This window comes from Aquarana catesbeiana, linkage group LG05 (genome assembly GCF_042186555.1).
Source record: "Aquarana catesbeiana isolate 2022-GZ linkage group LG05, ASM4218655v1, whole genome shotgun sequence".
NCBI classification, from domain to species: Eukaryota; Metazoa; Chordata; class Amphibia; order Anura; family Ranidae; genus Aquarana; species Aquarana catesbeiana.
The window spans coordinates 112559888-112575304 of record NC_133328.1 but is presented as its reverse complement, the minus strand read 5'-3'; the positions used below and the strand labels follow the sequence as shown (position 1 = coordinate 112575304).

General features: G+C 43.2%; 1 protein-coding gene across 7 annotated transcripts in view; it reads left to right on the top strand.

Moving 5' to 3' along the window:
* HDAC9 (histone deacetylase 9) overlaps positions 1–15417 on the top strand; it is an 872451-nt gene that overhangs the window by 88758 nt on the left and 768276 nt on the right. For all 7 annotated transcript variants that reach the window (XM_073630072.1, XM_073630070.1, XM_073630071.1 and 4 more), the window contains exon 2: positions 2333–2444. In XM_073630072.1, coding sequence (XP_073486173.1) covers positions 2333–2444 — 112 coding nt within the window. The remainder of the gene's footprint in view (positions 1–2332; positions 2445–15417) is intronic.

Below are 15417 nucleotides of genomic sequence, written 5' to 3'. Positions count from 1 at the left end.
CAGGGTGAACATAGCCAAACTGTCCTATTAGTCTACAGATTGTTTTTTGATAGGGCAACCGCTTGACTAAATCAAACACAATCAATTGCCTGCTTTGAAATACTGCAACCATTTGAGAACCATTTCTTTCTAACTCAACATTTTTATCATTGAAAATTCTCGGGCTTCAGTTAAGTGAATTATTCAGTCTCTTAAGGTGTACCTGAGAAGAGAAATCTGGGAGAATAATCCTCTAAATCTGCTACAGGCAGGAGGAAGCATTTCATCACTTTCCCTTACCTACTGATTACTCAGGTTGTACATTGTAATTATCTTAAAGTCCCAGAGGGTGAGACTGCAGCAGGAGGTATGAGATGTTAGACAATCTGCATACATGCAGTTAAGAATATAAAGGCTACCACAGGGGCACTAGGATTGCATCATCTTTGAGCAGGTATGTTAGTTGAGGAAATAGCGTTTGACCCTAGACAATGCCTATAAAGGAAGGAAGGAAGGAAAAAGAGAGTACTTTTTTCAGAGGCAAAAAGTCATTGTACATGTTACGCATACACATTACTTAACATGCATGCCTTTAGGCTGACCATATACTAGATATGTGCAATTCGTTTCTTTCCGTCATTCAGATGCACCCAAATGTACAAATAAAAAACTAAAATTTCTAAAGCTACAACTAAACTAAAAACGAATTTCAACTAATACGAAAGAAATTATAGTGAAAATAACAAACTAATTTGACATGATTCATTAATTCGTTAAAGGTCTAATGGAACAAAATATCAACTCAAAGTAAATCTTATGCTGCATACATACGATCGGACTTTCCGACAACAAAACCGTGGATTTTTGTTTGAAGGGTGTTGGCTCCAACTTGTCTTGCATACACACGGTCACACAAATTGTCACATTAGTTAGATAGAAGATAGAAGAAAGAAGAAGCATTTAAATAAAGGAATTGTCAAAAACTGTCTCTTGTCATTTTTAACATTTTTGACACTTTTTTTGTGAAATGCTAGGGGTACTTTTGTACCCCTTTACCATTTCACACGGGGGGGTGAGATCTGGGTGTCCCCTTGTTAAAGGGGGCTTCCAGATTCCGATAAGCCCCCCGCCTGCAGACCCCCACAACCACCGGGCAAGGGTTGTGGGGATGAGGCCTTTGTCCCCATCAACATGGGGACAAGGTGCTTTGGGGGGGCTACCCCAAAGCACCCTCCCAATGTTGAGGGCATGTGGCCTGGTACGGTTCAGGAGGGGGGGTGCTCTCTCATCCCTCCCTCTTTTCCTGCAGCCTGCCAGGTTGCGTGCTCGGATAAGGGTCTGGTATGGATTTTTGGGGGGACCCCACGCCATTTTTTTTTTTACATTTTGGCGTGGGGTTCCCCTTAAAATCCATACCAGACCTGAAGGGTCTGTTATAGATTTTGAGGGGGACCCCCACGCTATTTTTTTTTTAAATTTTGGCCGGGGTTCCCCTTAATATCCATACCAGACCTGAAGGGCCTGGTATGGAATTTAGGAGGACCCCCCACACCATTTTTTTTAAATTTTAGTTCGGGGTTCCCCCGTGGGGAATTCCCATGCTGTTTTTATCAATTAACTTTTATGTGTATTGTTGGACCGGCAATTCATTAATAGCCACGAGTAGTTTTAAATGACTTTTTTTCCTTTGAAATGTCATTTTGCTGTCAGACTGTTCTAAACATGGGAAACATGCACCCCTTTACTGGCATACTATAGACACCCCCCACGTATGAAATTTAAAGGAATATTGCACTTTTATTGTTTCACTTTAAGCATTATTAAAATCACTGCTTCCGAAAAAACGGCCGTTTTTAAAACTTTTTTTTGCATTGATACGTATCCCCTGGGGCAGGACCCAGGTCCCCAAACATTTTTTATGACAATAACTTGCATATATACCTTTAAAATTAGCACTTTTGATTATTCATGTTCGTGTCCCATAGACTTTAACGGTGTTCGCGTGTTCAAATGAATTTTTTGCCTGTTCGCATGTTCTGGTGAGAACTAAACAGGGGGGTGTTCGGCTCATCCCTACTAGTCAGTACCACTGTGCAAAAGTATATTTCCGAGAAGCTGGCCTTCTTCATTAGGAAATAGAGTTGTCACTTGAATAGCTTTGCTATTTATTTTCCCTAAAAAGTATGCAAAAGGATAATGATTATATAGCAAGCTGCCCACTCATTTTCAAACAAAACCAATATTAAACTGGGCCACAGTAATAAAAAATGTAAACAAAAATTACAAAAGAAGTATGATCAAATAACAATAAAATAGCGGGATCAAATTTTGACTTTCAGATCTTCTTTTTCAGATCCTCCTTTTCAGTTACGGAGCACTGAAATACATTCCTATCATATCTGGGATCTCTATCAAACAGCTGGTCAGCATGTCTTCTCCAACCATGAGCACCACAACACAGCCAGGTCAGTCTGTTATTGCATGCATATATCATTGTGTCACGTTTGGAATTAATTTATTCCTTATATAGCATATTTAATGTTGCTAAAGATGCAGAATTTAACACACACAGTATATACATAGCTCCCAACTGTCCCTGATTTTGAGGGACTGTCCCTGATTTGGAGCAAAGTCCCTCTGTCCCTCTTTCCTCCTTATTTGTCCCTGATTTTGGTCCAATCTATATAGTTGTATATAAAATGCATTTTTATTTATCAAAAAGCGTTTTCCAGTACTTAACCTTTCATCTGATTTCTAAATTGCTGCATTTGTAAACTCCAAAAGCCAATATAAAGGAATAGCAGTGGTAAAAATAAAAGCACTTGTGGGTTTAACCAATCTTGTTTTTTTTGTACAATTCTCCTTTAAAGGGGCGTGACAGGGGGTGTGTCCTATGCCTGCATACTTTTGCTGATAGGTGTCCCTCATTCCCATCTCAAAAAGTTGGGAGGTATGTATATACAGTATATATGTTTGCTGTATTAAGTGTTTCAAGGACAGGGATTGATTGTATACATCTTTGATAATGAAAGTTGCATAGTATAATAACATGTCATTACTATGGAGAGTGAAAATAAAAGTAATAGTGAAGAATGGGCCTGTGTCCTTCTACATGATGAGATGCTGCACTGTTGTCTGCGGAGTCCTTGTGTATGACAGGCTGATATTACCATGTAAGCACATGCTGCAGACACCAGGCATGTACTGCATGCTTACATGGCAAAGTGAGTCAGGAGAGACACATCAGACCCACGCGTGGATGTACTAATGATGATTGATAATGTATCTGATTTTCACCAAAGTTTTTCCGACCCTAACCCATAATTTTCCATGTAACATAATATTTTAAGTTAATTATTTGTATTATATTTATGCTCTGTAATCAGTTGTAGACACTGGATGTGTTATATACGCCCCACAAAAGTTGGTATAGCCAGTGCCGGGACAAGGCCATCCAGCGCCCAGGGCAAAGATGCCAAACTGCACCCCCCCTTCCCTTAGGGTTAGGGTCTGGACACCCACATGCTTGCAATAAACCATTGCGTCCAGGGCAGCCACCACTCCTGCCCATTCCTTGTCCCAGCCCTGGGTATAGGACTCAGGGCATGTGTAGTACTCCCTGTCAGTCAGTTCCAGGGTCGCTGTGGAAATACAGTAGTTGTAGAAGCTGCTGCTGTAAAAAAAAAAGCTTATATACGTTGTTACTTTTACATCTACTCAATTTAATTCATCTGCATATCAAAGGGATGAACTTCAATCTTCAGATGATTAGTAAAAGCAACCTTACAAGTAAAAAAAAATTAAATAAATAAACATAAATAAACATTTGTTCGTATTTCTCCTTAGTTAAGCCTTAGTTTGCCCTAATTAGTTTCTTCTTCCCTTTCTCCTCCATAATATTTTCCTAGTTGTTTTTTTTAGTACTATTTTCATAACCCTAATGTTTAAACTTTCTTTGTTTTGTTTGTTCATTTTTTTAGCGCTGCATTAAAGTTAAAAAAAAAACAACCTTTTCATTATGTGTAAATAACTTTATAATAACCACTTTAATGTCATTTTAAACAAGATTCTAGAATAACATTTTTATGTAAAGTAGTTTTTTTTAAATAACACTGATCAAATTAGAAAACAAAGTGCTTTTTTTGTTTTGTTACTTTTTTTTTTACTTTTTTTGACTATGAATTGCATAAATATCAAAATAAAGCCTTGTTTGTTCTAAAAAGCCAATATATGTATTTTTTGTTATCTTAAATACCGTAATATTAAAGTTATTGCCAAATAAACAGGCCCACAGTATAAATGTAAATATTGTTCTAGCCCAGGGGTCACTAAATAGGGTTTGCAGTCCGGACATAGACCGAGTGACAGTCCTGTGGGGACCAAAATTGCACCACTTAGCAGCCTGAGTGGACTCCTCGCCTGCTGCCACTGCTGCTGTTAAACTCATAGCAGGGAAGAGGGTGGGAGATACGGCAGGTTTACAAAGGGAGCTGGAGCTGTCCAACCTTTCAAATCAACAAGTGGGTGATGGGTTGCTATGACACGAGTTAGTCCTAGCAACCAATCACTCACTTGTTAACAAGAAGAGTTGGGCAGCTTCCGCCCACAGTGCAGACCCTCAATGTCTCCCGCCCTCTTCCCTACTGTGAGTTCAACAGCAGTAGCGGTGGCAGTAGCAGGCAGGTGAGTACATACAGAAAAGGAATCCACCCTGCTGTGCCTTCCACCCTCTGCCATACTATGTTAAGGTAGGACTGCGAAGGGGGGAGAGCTGTAATTGCAGTGTTGAATGTGGTATAATGGGGGCTGTGATTGTAACGGGGGACTTTGTTTGGGGGGAGCTGTGATATAAGAGAGGGGAGCAGTGATATGGGGGATGGGCTGTGATGTAAGGAGGAGGGCTGTGATTGCAAGGGGGTCTGTGATGTCAGGAGGGTGGGGGAAATGTGATTGTAAGGGGGGCTGCAATGTGAGAAGGGGGACTGTGATGTAAGGGAGATGGGGAGCTGTGATTGCAAGAGGGACTGTGATGTGAGGAAGGGGAAGCTGTAATGTGAGGGTGGGTCTATGATTGCAAGGTGGACTGTGGTGTAAAGGGGGGTCTCTGTGATGTGAAAGGGGGCTGTGATGTGACTGAGGAGGGTAGGTGAGTTATGATTGCAAGTGGGACTGTGATGTGAAGAAGGGGAAGCTGTAATGTGAGGGTGGGTCTATGATTGCAAGGTGGACTGTGGTGTAAAGGGGGGTCTCTGTGATGTGAAAGGGGGTTGTGATGTGAAATAGGGGACTGAGTACAGTGATGTAAAGGGGGGCAGGGCTTTGACATGAAGGATCTGGGTTGTAGAACAAAAATGAGATTCAAGAAAATGTTACTGATCGGACGTCCGTGAATTTTAATTCAGTACCCCTGCTCTAGTCCAAAAGGGGCGTACAGGTGTAAGAACCGAACTGGTTAATATGTTTTCTTGTTGCAAAGGCTTGTGCACACAGTTGTCAAGTGAACCTAACTCTATCCAAACCAAATACTTTTTCTAAATATTTTAGAGAGAATATTGAATGTTAAAACTCCTGTCTGTGTCCCATTTCACCTTCTGTATTGTGGACACAAAAGGAAGTAGTAGGCAATCTCTCCAAAGTGTGGGAAAACTCTGCCTAGCCAGTTTTACAAGAAAAAAGGTCCCCATTGGAAGATTTCTTCATATCTAATGACAACAAATTTTCGCTTACTTTCTGTTCTGATGACACTGGTGACCAGGGCATACAAAGGGGGTGACTCTCTCCAGGGGCACAGACTGCAATAAAAAAACCTGACCTCATCTCATTCAGAATTAGAAAAAAAAATAACTCTAGATATGCTTTGAGGCTGGGTTCACACTAGAGCACAGAGTGGCTCACAGCAGGGGTCCGGTGTATCTCCATTCACTGGTTCTGGTACGACTTCAGCATGAATTTTTGGCTGAATTCGGCCCTGAAACGAACCAAAAGATGCACAGGACTCCTGTTCAATTCACACCAAAGCCGCTCCAGAAATGTGTGAACCGGCTCCGTAGAGAGTCGGTCACAATCTCCTGCTATTGCGAATTGGATGTGGAGAAACCCGGTGAGGTAAACGGGGGGCCCTGCCCCCTCTGATGCCACAGGTAAGCCATGGTGGCGTCAGAGAGGGGCGGGCGTCGCCCAGTTACGTGACCGGGTAGCCCCACCCTCAGTTATATAAGAACTGTCACAGAGAAGACACATCAGTCGGCGGGAGCCTCCCATGGAGGCAGATCGTTGCAGCTAATTTTTTTCGGTCCGTCGGGCAGCGTGAACTTACATCGTAGGACATTTTTGTTTTTTTTAATTTTTTAATAAAGGACTTGTCCCAAACCGTCTCTTGTCTTTTTTACCATTTTGACACTTTTTTGTGAAATGGTAGGGGTACGATTGGGTATCACATTACCAATTCACACAGGGGGGGCCGGGATCTGGGGGTCCCCTTGTTGAAGGGGGCTTCCAGACTCCGACAAGCCCCCTGCCCGCATACCCCCACAACCACCGGGCAAGGGTTGTGGGGATGAGGCCCTTGTCCCCATCAACATGGGGACAAAGTGCTTTGGGGTCAGACCCCAAAGCACCCTCCCCATGTTGAGGGCATGTGGCCTGGTACGGTTCAGGAGGGGGGGCGCTCTCTCGTCCCTCCCTCTTTTCCTGCAGCCTGCCAGGTTACGTGCTCAGATAAGGGTCTGGTATGAATTTTGGGGGGGGACCCCTACGCCATTTTTTTTTAAATGTTGGCGCAGGATTCCCCTTAAAATCCATACCAGACCTGAAGGGTCTGATATAGATTTTGGGGGGGACCCCTACGGCATTTTTTTAAAATTTGGTTCGGGGTTTCCCCTTAATATTCATAACAGACCCAAAGGGCCTGGTAATGGATTGAGACCCGACAATTCATTACAGCCGCGATCAGTTTTAAATGAAGATTTTTCCTTTAGAAATGTCATTTTGCTGTGGTACTGTTCTAAACACGGGAAAAATGCGCCACTTTGCAGGTATACTATAGACACCCCCCAGGAACGATATTTAAAGGAATATTTAACCACTTGCCGCCTGCCATATAGCAGAATGATGGAGGCTAAGTGGTTTCAATACCCTGACTGGGAGTCATATGACGTCCTCAGGATATTGAGCCGCTGCGATCCCCCGGGGGCGCGCATGGCAGCGATCGTTGTTGCGGTGGGTCAGTCTGACACACCGCAGCTCTGATCTAGGTAAAGAGTCCCTGACGGAGACTCTTTACCACGTGATCAGCTATGTCCAATCACGGCTGATCACAATGTAAATAGGAAGAGCCGGTGATCGGCTTTTCCTCACTCGCGTCTGACAGAGCCGAACGGCTGCTCTCCTGACAGAAGGGGTCTGTGCTGATTGTTTATCAGCACAGCCCGTCCTCGGATCCCACCCAGGACCACAATCATGCCGCCCAGGACCACCAGGATGCCCATCTGCACTGGACCACAAGGTATGCCCCCCTAGACCCCCAGGGAAATACTAATTTGTGCCCAGGCAGATGCCAATCAATGCCCAGGCAGCTGCTAATCAGTGCTCACTCACAATGGCTACCACTGCCAGTGCCACCAGGGATGCCTATCAGTGCCTCATAGTGCCGCGTATCAGTGACCATCAGTGTCACGTATCAGTGCCGAACAGTGCTGCCTATCAGTGCCCAGCAGTGCCCAGGAGTGCTGCCTATCAGTGCACATCAGTGACCAGCAGTGCCGCCTATCAGTGCCACCCATAAGAACCCATCTTTGCAGCCTTTCAGTGCCCAGCAGTGTCGCCTATCAGTGCCCACCAGTGCCACCCAGTGCCACCCATGAGTGCCCATCCGTACCGCCTATCAATGCCCATCAGTGCCACTCATCAGTGCCGCCTACCAGTGCCCATCAGTGCCGCATATCAGTGCCCATCGTCAGTGCCCGCTCATTGGTGCCACCTTATCAGTGCCTGTCAGTGTCGCCTTATCAGTGCCCATCAGTGAAAGAGAAAACTTACTTATTTACAAAATTTTATAACAGAAACAAAACTTTTATTTTTTTCAAAATTTTCGGTCTTTTTTTATTTGTTTAGCAAAAAATAAAAACCGCAGAGGTGATCAAATACCACCAAAAGAAAGCTCTATTTGAGGGAACAAAATGATAAAAATTTAGTTTGGGTACAGTGATGGATGACTGCGCAATTGTCATTCAAACTGCGACAGCACTGAATGCTGAAAATTGGTCTGGGCAGGAAGATGTATAAGTGCCCTGTATTGAAGTGGTTAATTTTTGTTGTTTCACTTTAAGCATTATTAAAATCTTACATTTTTGAAAACTTTTTTTGCATTGATACATGTTCCCTGGGGCAGGACCCAGGTCCCCAAACACTTTTTATGACAATAACTTGCATATAAGCCTTTAAAATTAGCACTTTTGATTTTTCATGTTAGTGTCCCATAGACTTTAACGATGTTTCGGCGGCTTTCGAATTTGCCTTCGGCTTTTGGCGAACAGGCGAACACCCGATGTTCGAGCCGAACTTACATTCGACTCCAACATCGGGCTCATCTCTACTGAACACCAACTGATGAGTCTGCATCCTAAAAATTAGCATAGTCTAGGTGGAAGGCCTCGCTTAGACTTTTGAGACAAATGTGTGTACTTCAATCTTCAAAAATTCCGAAAAAATGTAATAACTAATAGCTTTCATCCCAAGCAGTACACGATCATAAAAATTTCTGTAAAAGCCTTGTTGTATAAGGATGAGCTGTTTAAACCCACACAATTTATCTATATGGTAAAATATGGGGAAGTTATTCAAATTTAAGGCGCTGCACGCGATCTGGTGGGTGTAGAGCACGGGTGCTCAACCTGTGGCCCTCCATCTGTTGTGGAACTACAAGTCCCATGAGGCATTGCAAGCCACTGACAGTTACAAGCTTGACTCCCAAAGGCAGAGGCATGATGGGAATTGTAGTTTTGCAACAGCGTTTGGACAAAATGCATAGCATAACAATGGCTGAAAAAACCTGAAAAAGTTATAAGGCCTTAAAGATTGTTATTATCAAATACTCAACTACCAAGTGAATCTAGTGTTGTCCTGCTGCGATCCACTGATTAGGTGTAGCAGCCTGGGTTCCACGCCACCATCTTGGTCCACCTCCATTATTGGAAGCCGGCTGCCTTTTCTAGGTTCAGGAAGCCAGCTTCTAATGGTGCATGCCAGTTCCATCCCCTGGCCACTGTGAGTCCATGCAACCTTCTAGGATTTGTGACGTGGCATGCCAGAAGACTCAGGGTACAGAGATACTTGCAGCACAGTGGTTAAGTGGTTAGCCCTTTCTCCTAACACTGGGGTTGTTGATTGAAATCACAACCACAGCACTACCTGCCTGGAGTTTGCATGTTCTTCTCCCTGTGCCTCTGTGGGTTTCTTCCTACAGTCCAAAGACATGCTGATAGGTTAATTGGCTCCTGCCTACATTGACCCTAGTATGTGTATGTATGAATGCGAGTTAGGGACCTTCGATTGTAAGCTCCTTGAGAGCAGGGAGTGATGTGAATGTACAATATATATGTGTTGTGTAAATCAATGGTGCTATATAAGTACCTGAAATAAATAAATTCATTCTTGCCTAGGCCAGCATGGTCATGGGGATGGGAAAAAAATGTCTGTGGCCTCCAGCGGCATGTGCCCAATCAGCGGGTCACCCATGGTCATCCCCCATAGAGGCAGAGCAGCAATCTGCTTATGTAAACAAGGTAGATAGCCGTTCTGACAGGGGAGGACACAGAGATCTTCTGTTTCTGCTAAGCAGAAACACAGATCTCTGTGTTCCTCCAGTCAGTCCATCCCCACACAGTTAGCACTCACCTCCTAGGGACACACTTAAGCCTTTGATCGCTCCTGATGTTAACCCCTTCACTTCTAGTGTCATTAGTACAGTAACAGTGAATATTTGTAGCACTGATCACTGTATTAGTTTCACTGGTCCCCAAAAAAGTGTCAAAAGTGTCAGTTAGGTGTCAGATTTGTCCGCTGCAATGTCCTGCTAAAAATCACTGATCGCTACCATTACTAGTAAAAAAAAAATAAAAAATAAAATATGCCAAAAAAAATCCCATAGTTTGCAGACGCTATAACTTTTGCGCAAATCAATCAATATAAACTTGTTGGGATTTTTTTTACCAAAAATATGTAGCAGAATACATATTGGCCAAAATTGATGAAGAAATGTGATTTTTTACATTTTTTTATTGGATATGTTTTATGGCAGAAAGAAAAAATATTGTTTTTTTTTCAAAATTGTCACTCTTTTTTTGTTTATAGCGCACAAAATAAAAACCGCCGAGGTGATCAAATACCACCAAAAGAAAGCTCTATTTGTGGGAAACAAAAGGACATCAATTTTATTTGAGTACAACGAGGCCTGACTGTGCAATTGTCAGTAAGCCTCGATTCACACCAGAGACGGCACGACTTGCAGGTCGCCTCACCGAGGCGACCTGCACACGACTGCCCGGGCGACTTGCAAAACGACTTCTGTATAGAAGTCTATGCAAGTCACCCCAAGTCGCCCCCAAAGTCGTACAGGAACCTTTTTCTAAGTCGGAGCGACTTGCGTCGCTCCGATTAGAACGGTTCCATTGTACTGAACGGGTCGCTACTTGTCAGGCGACCTAGGTCGTCTGACAAGTCGTCCTAGTGTGAACCGAGCCTTAAAGTAACGAAGTGCCATTTCGCAAAAAATGGCCTGGTCATTAAGGGGATAAAATCTTCCGGGCTGAAGTGGTTAAGATAAATAGCTAAATACATAGAATGGATCAGCTAAAATAAGTTCACACCAGTGCCCAGTCATTTGTATTGCTCTCTGGTTTCCCAAGCCTTAATGCCTGGACAGTCCTAAGCACTGAAAGTTCAAGGGTCAATTCTGGCATACAAGCAATAACTAAGGAAAAACTCTTAAAGCTAAACCCTGTGTGGATATAAAAAACAAATGTAGTTCTGAGATCATTTATATAGGGATACAATTATTTTTAAATGCAAGTAATGTAAGCACCTGCATTTCCCTGGTATGAGCTTCTTGTAGTTCCTGTACAGCAGGGTTGGAGGAAGAAGCCTCACATATTGCCGGTTCATGTGCTGACAAGAGGCATGCTGATAGGAAGAGAAAGCAGAGTGACAGGGAGATGAGCTTCATTTGTTATTGCAACCTATGGGTGATTTTGTTTCTTGTACTTCAATCATACATGGAGTTCATACATCCAGGTACCAGTAGGCCTAGTTAGATTATTTGAAGATGGCCAATTGAGCCACAAATACTTAGGGGCTCTGATATGTATACAGTGCCAACCTCCCATGGTCATGTCCCCCTGCTGGCATTACTATTAACCTATGGGCTGCCAGTAGTGAGGCTTAGGGGGTACAGATCAGAAACCTGGTGACATAACAGAGCACCCCAGCATTCAGAACATGGGAAGTGCTGTCCAAAGACTAAGCCCTGGAGATGCCTTCCCTATACAGTAAGCAGTAAGTTTATAGCTTCAGGATTTTTTTGAAATTTATATTTTTTACTAGCATATTTCCCAAAACACCTAGAACCAGACATTAAAATTGTTTGCAATAACTACATGGCTTAAATATTTTATACTACGTTCTAAAAAAAATATATATATATTATGACATCCTACTATGACACAGAACTGGAAGTCAAGTCAATACATAGTTATACCAGTGAAGTAATAGATGCGGTGTGTCATTTCATTACTATTGAAGTTATTATGCGTGGGATCATAATTATGCTGTTCATTGTTCTGTAGCTGATACATCCTCCATAATAAAATGACCTCATAAAATTTAACCTAGAACCGCTGTGTAATGTATTTATACAGTCTGAGTGTTTCAACACTGCCTGTTGCAGAAAAGAAAAGTCTGGTGCCTTTCAAAAAAAAACCTTTTCAACTTTGAAATAGTACTGCACTTTTGTTATAGCAGCTTGACAGAGAACAATGTCTATAATAGGCTCTTCCAAAAGGAAAACTCCTGCTGTAGACTAGCTGCTGACATATTCCCGCAGATACACATATTATTTCAGGTTAAGAAATACATCAACTTCAATGGGGCTGAACTTTTATCCATCTTGTTCTTTGTTGCCCTGAAATTTGAAAAGGTGACACGTCTCTATTGTTCTTACAAATCCCTTAAGTGTCCCTTTTCTAAAATAGCACCATCTGGTTTAATAGCCGCTGGGGCTTTTGGACCTACTATTTGAGACAGTATTTTTGTACCTGTATTCTCCAGCTGCACATACTCCAGAGCTTACTGTGTCATCAGAACTGAACTACTGAAAATAGGGCTGTTTGCTACAGAACAGAAAGACCTCAGCCCCCTGGATTGTTTGTCAAATGCAAAAATAACTCTTTGTTTTCTTTACAATGTTCATCAGACACACAGGGCTGTTTTAAAGTGATTTTAAACCTCAAACATGAAGTATGAACAAAGCATATCCCTCTATAGCAGGGGTGTCAACCTCAGTTTCAACGTAGACCACATCAGCCCTATGGTTGCCCTCAAAGGGACTGTTGTATCTGGGGTGCACTACGTACAGAGTGCAGGGTTCAGGAGTGCATTATGTACAAAGTGCAGGGTTCAGGAGTGAGCTATGTACAGAGTGCAGAGTTCAGGAGTGCATTACATACAGAATGCAGAGATCAGGTGTGAGTTATGTACAGAGTGCAGAGTTCAGGAGTGCATTACATACAGAGTGCAGAGTTTAGGAGTGAGTTATGTACAGAGTGCAGAGTTTAGGAGTGCATTACGTACAGAGTGCAGAATTCAGGAGTGCATTACATACAGAGTTCAGGTGTGAGTTATGTAAAGAATTCCGAGTTCAGGGGTGCATTACGTACAGAGTGCAGAGATCAGGGGTATGCTATGTACAGAGTGAAAAGTTCAAGGGTGCATTACATACAGAGTGCAGAAGTCAGGGGTGTCCTATGCACAAAGTGCAGAGTTCAGGAGCACGCTATATACAGAGTGCAGTTCCAGGGGTGTCCTATGCACCGAGTGCAAAGTTCAGGAGTGCGCTTCATACAGAGTTCAGGGTTTAGGCGTGCACTACATTCAGAGTGCAGAGTTCAAGAGTGCATTACGTACAGAGTGCAGAGTTCAGGAGTGTGTTACATGCAGAGTTCAGGGGTGCTCTATGTACAGAGTGAAAAGTTCAAGGGTGCATTACGTACACAGTACAGAATTAAGGGGGAGTGCAGGTAGGCTATATAAAGAGTGCAGTTCCAGGGGTGCCCTATGCAGAGTGTAGCATTCAGGGGTGCACTACATACAGAGCGCAGGATTTAGGGGTGCACTACATACAGAGTGCAGGGTTTAGGGGTGCACTACGCACAGATTGCAGGGTTTAGGAGTGCATTACGTGGAGAGTTCAGGAGTGCGTTACGTAAAGAGTGTAGAGTTCAGGAGTGCATAACGTACAGAGTGCAGAGGTTAGTGATGTGCTATGTACAAAGTGAGAATTTAAAAGGGTGAATTATGTATACAGTGCAGACTTAAGGGGTGCCCTATGCACAGAGTGCAGAGCTCAGGGGTGCACTGCAGAGTTCAGGAGTATGCTCTATACAGAGCGCAGTTCCAGGATGACCTATGCACAGAGTGCAGAGTTCAGGGGTGCACTGCATACCAAGTGCAGGGTTTAGTGGTGCACTACATACAGAGTGCAGGGTTGAGTGCGTTATGGATAGATTGCAAAGTTTACTACATACAGAGTGCAGAGTTTAGGGGTGTACTGTGTATAGTGTGCAGGGCTTAGGGATGCACTATGCACAGTTCACAGTGTGCAACCCCAACTCCAAGTCCCCACCCAAAGCTTCCTCGCATCCCTACTCTCTCCTACCTGGCATGGCTCTAGCACCTCCCTGTGTAGGCAGCTCCACTTCATCTTGCAGGGAGATCATTCTCTCTCTCTCTCTAGAGATCTGTCCCCGCAGTGAGTGTATGCAGGGATCTGTTAGATCCAGGAGTGGCTGAGAGCAAACTTGTACCTTGTACCTTGTAAACACAGAAGGCTTCTGTGTTTACAAGAGACAGCGGGGTCGGAGGGCAAGAGCCGGAGGTGGTAGAATGGCGTTCCGCCATGTCCCAGCTGCAAAACTGGGTGCGAGGGCACATGACAGGGCCTGGAGGGCCAGATTTGGCCCTCAGGCCTTGTATTTGACACATGTGCTCTATAGTGTGTACATGTCTCAAATAAGAGCGCTAAGTGTAATTTCTGTCTGCTGCTTCATACCTCTGGTATCAGCTTGAGTCACAGTTTTCAGAGCACTAAGAGAAAAAAGGTGACAGGGGAGGGAGCCCCAGCACACAGTTGTGATTGACAGCCTCAGCTCTGTTCCTGTGAGCTGTGTGAAGGCGGGTTTACCTTCTCTCCATTCAACTCTCAGAGCTCTGCAGTGTGTAATTTCAGCTCCCTGCCCCCTGCTTTCTGGAAGCTCAGACAAGCTTTATACATTGTAGAGGGGAAGTCTGCAGATAAACAGGTACATCGTATATGGGAGGATTTGTTTTATCTCTGTATATCACCTGGGGCTAGTCACATTACTGTGTATATGTAAGAGTTTACAACCACTTTAAAGAAGGGGCAAAAATGGCATTTGCAAAGAGCCCTCAATATTAAAAAAAAAATCTTCTGATAATGAACAGAGTAGTTAGTTGGCATATAAAGCATGCTTTCTGTCTAGGAGGAAGGGAATGATGTAAGTTATGGCAGCCCCAACATCTCTAATACATGGCATTTTCTTATTGGTGCTGCACATTATAGACTTGCTATATTGTCTGTAGGAAGTAAAAACTCATTTACATGAGCTTCACCCTCTGAAGAGCAATCCACTGTGGAATGTTTTTCTGATAATATTTAACAAGCAGCGAGTAGGCGTTATGTTGCTTCCTCTATGCCTGTTTTAACCCCTAAAAACCCACATTCCCATGCTGTTGCAGGGGCAGTTGTGACCCAACCCCTTTCATTCAGTTGAATTGGTCACATTTAGGCCCCATTCACACTAGCGCGTTTTTTGATGCATTTTGCATTTTGCAGAAATGCACGTGAATTTTTTAACATGGGTTCCTATGGAACATGTTTACATCAATGCTTTTTTGTATCTCTGCGTTTTTGGAAAGGGTCGGGGACTTTTTTTCATGCAAAAAGCAGCGTTTTGCATGTAATGGTTTTCAATGGACAAGCATCAAAAACGCAAGTGCACCGTCTTTGCAGCGTTTTTGATGCGTTTTTGGTGTGTTTTTGGTGCGTTTTTGCCGTTTTTTTTTTATTTTTTTTTTTATTTTATTTTTTTGTAATTTTTTTTTAAGACTGTAAAAAAAAATGAAAAAAAAAAAAAAAAAAACGCAAAA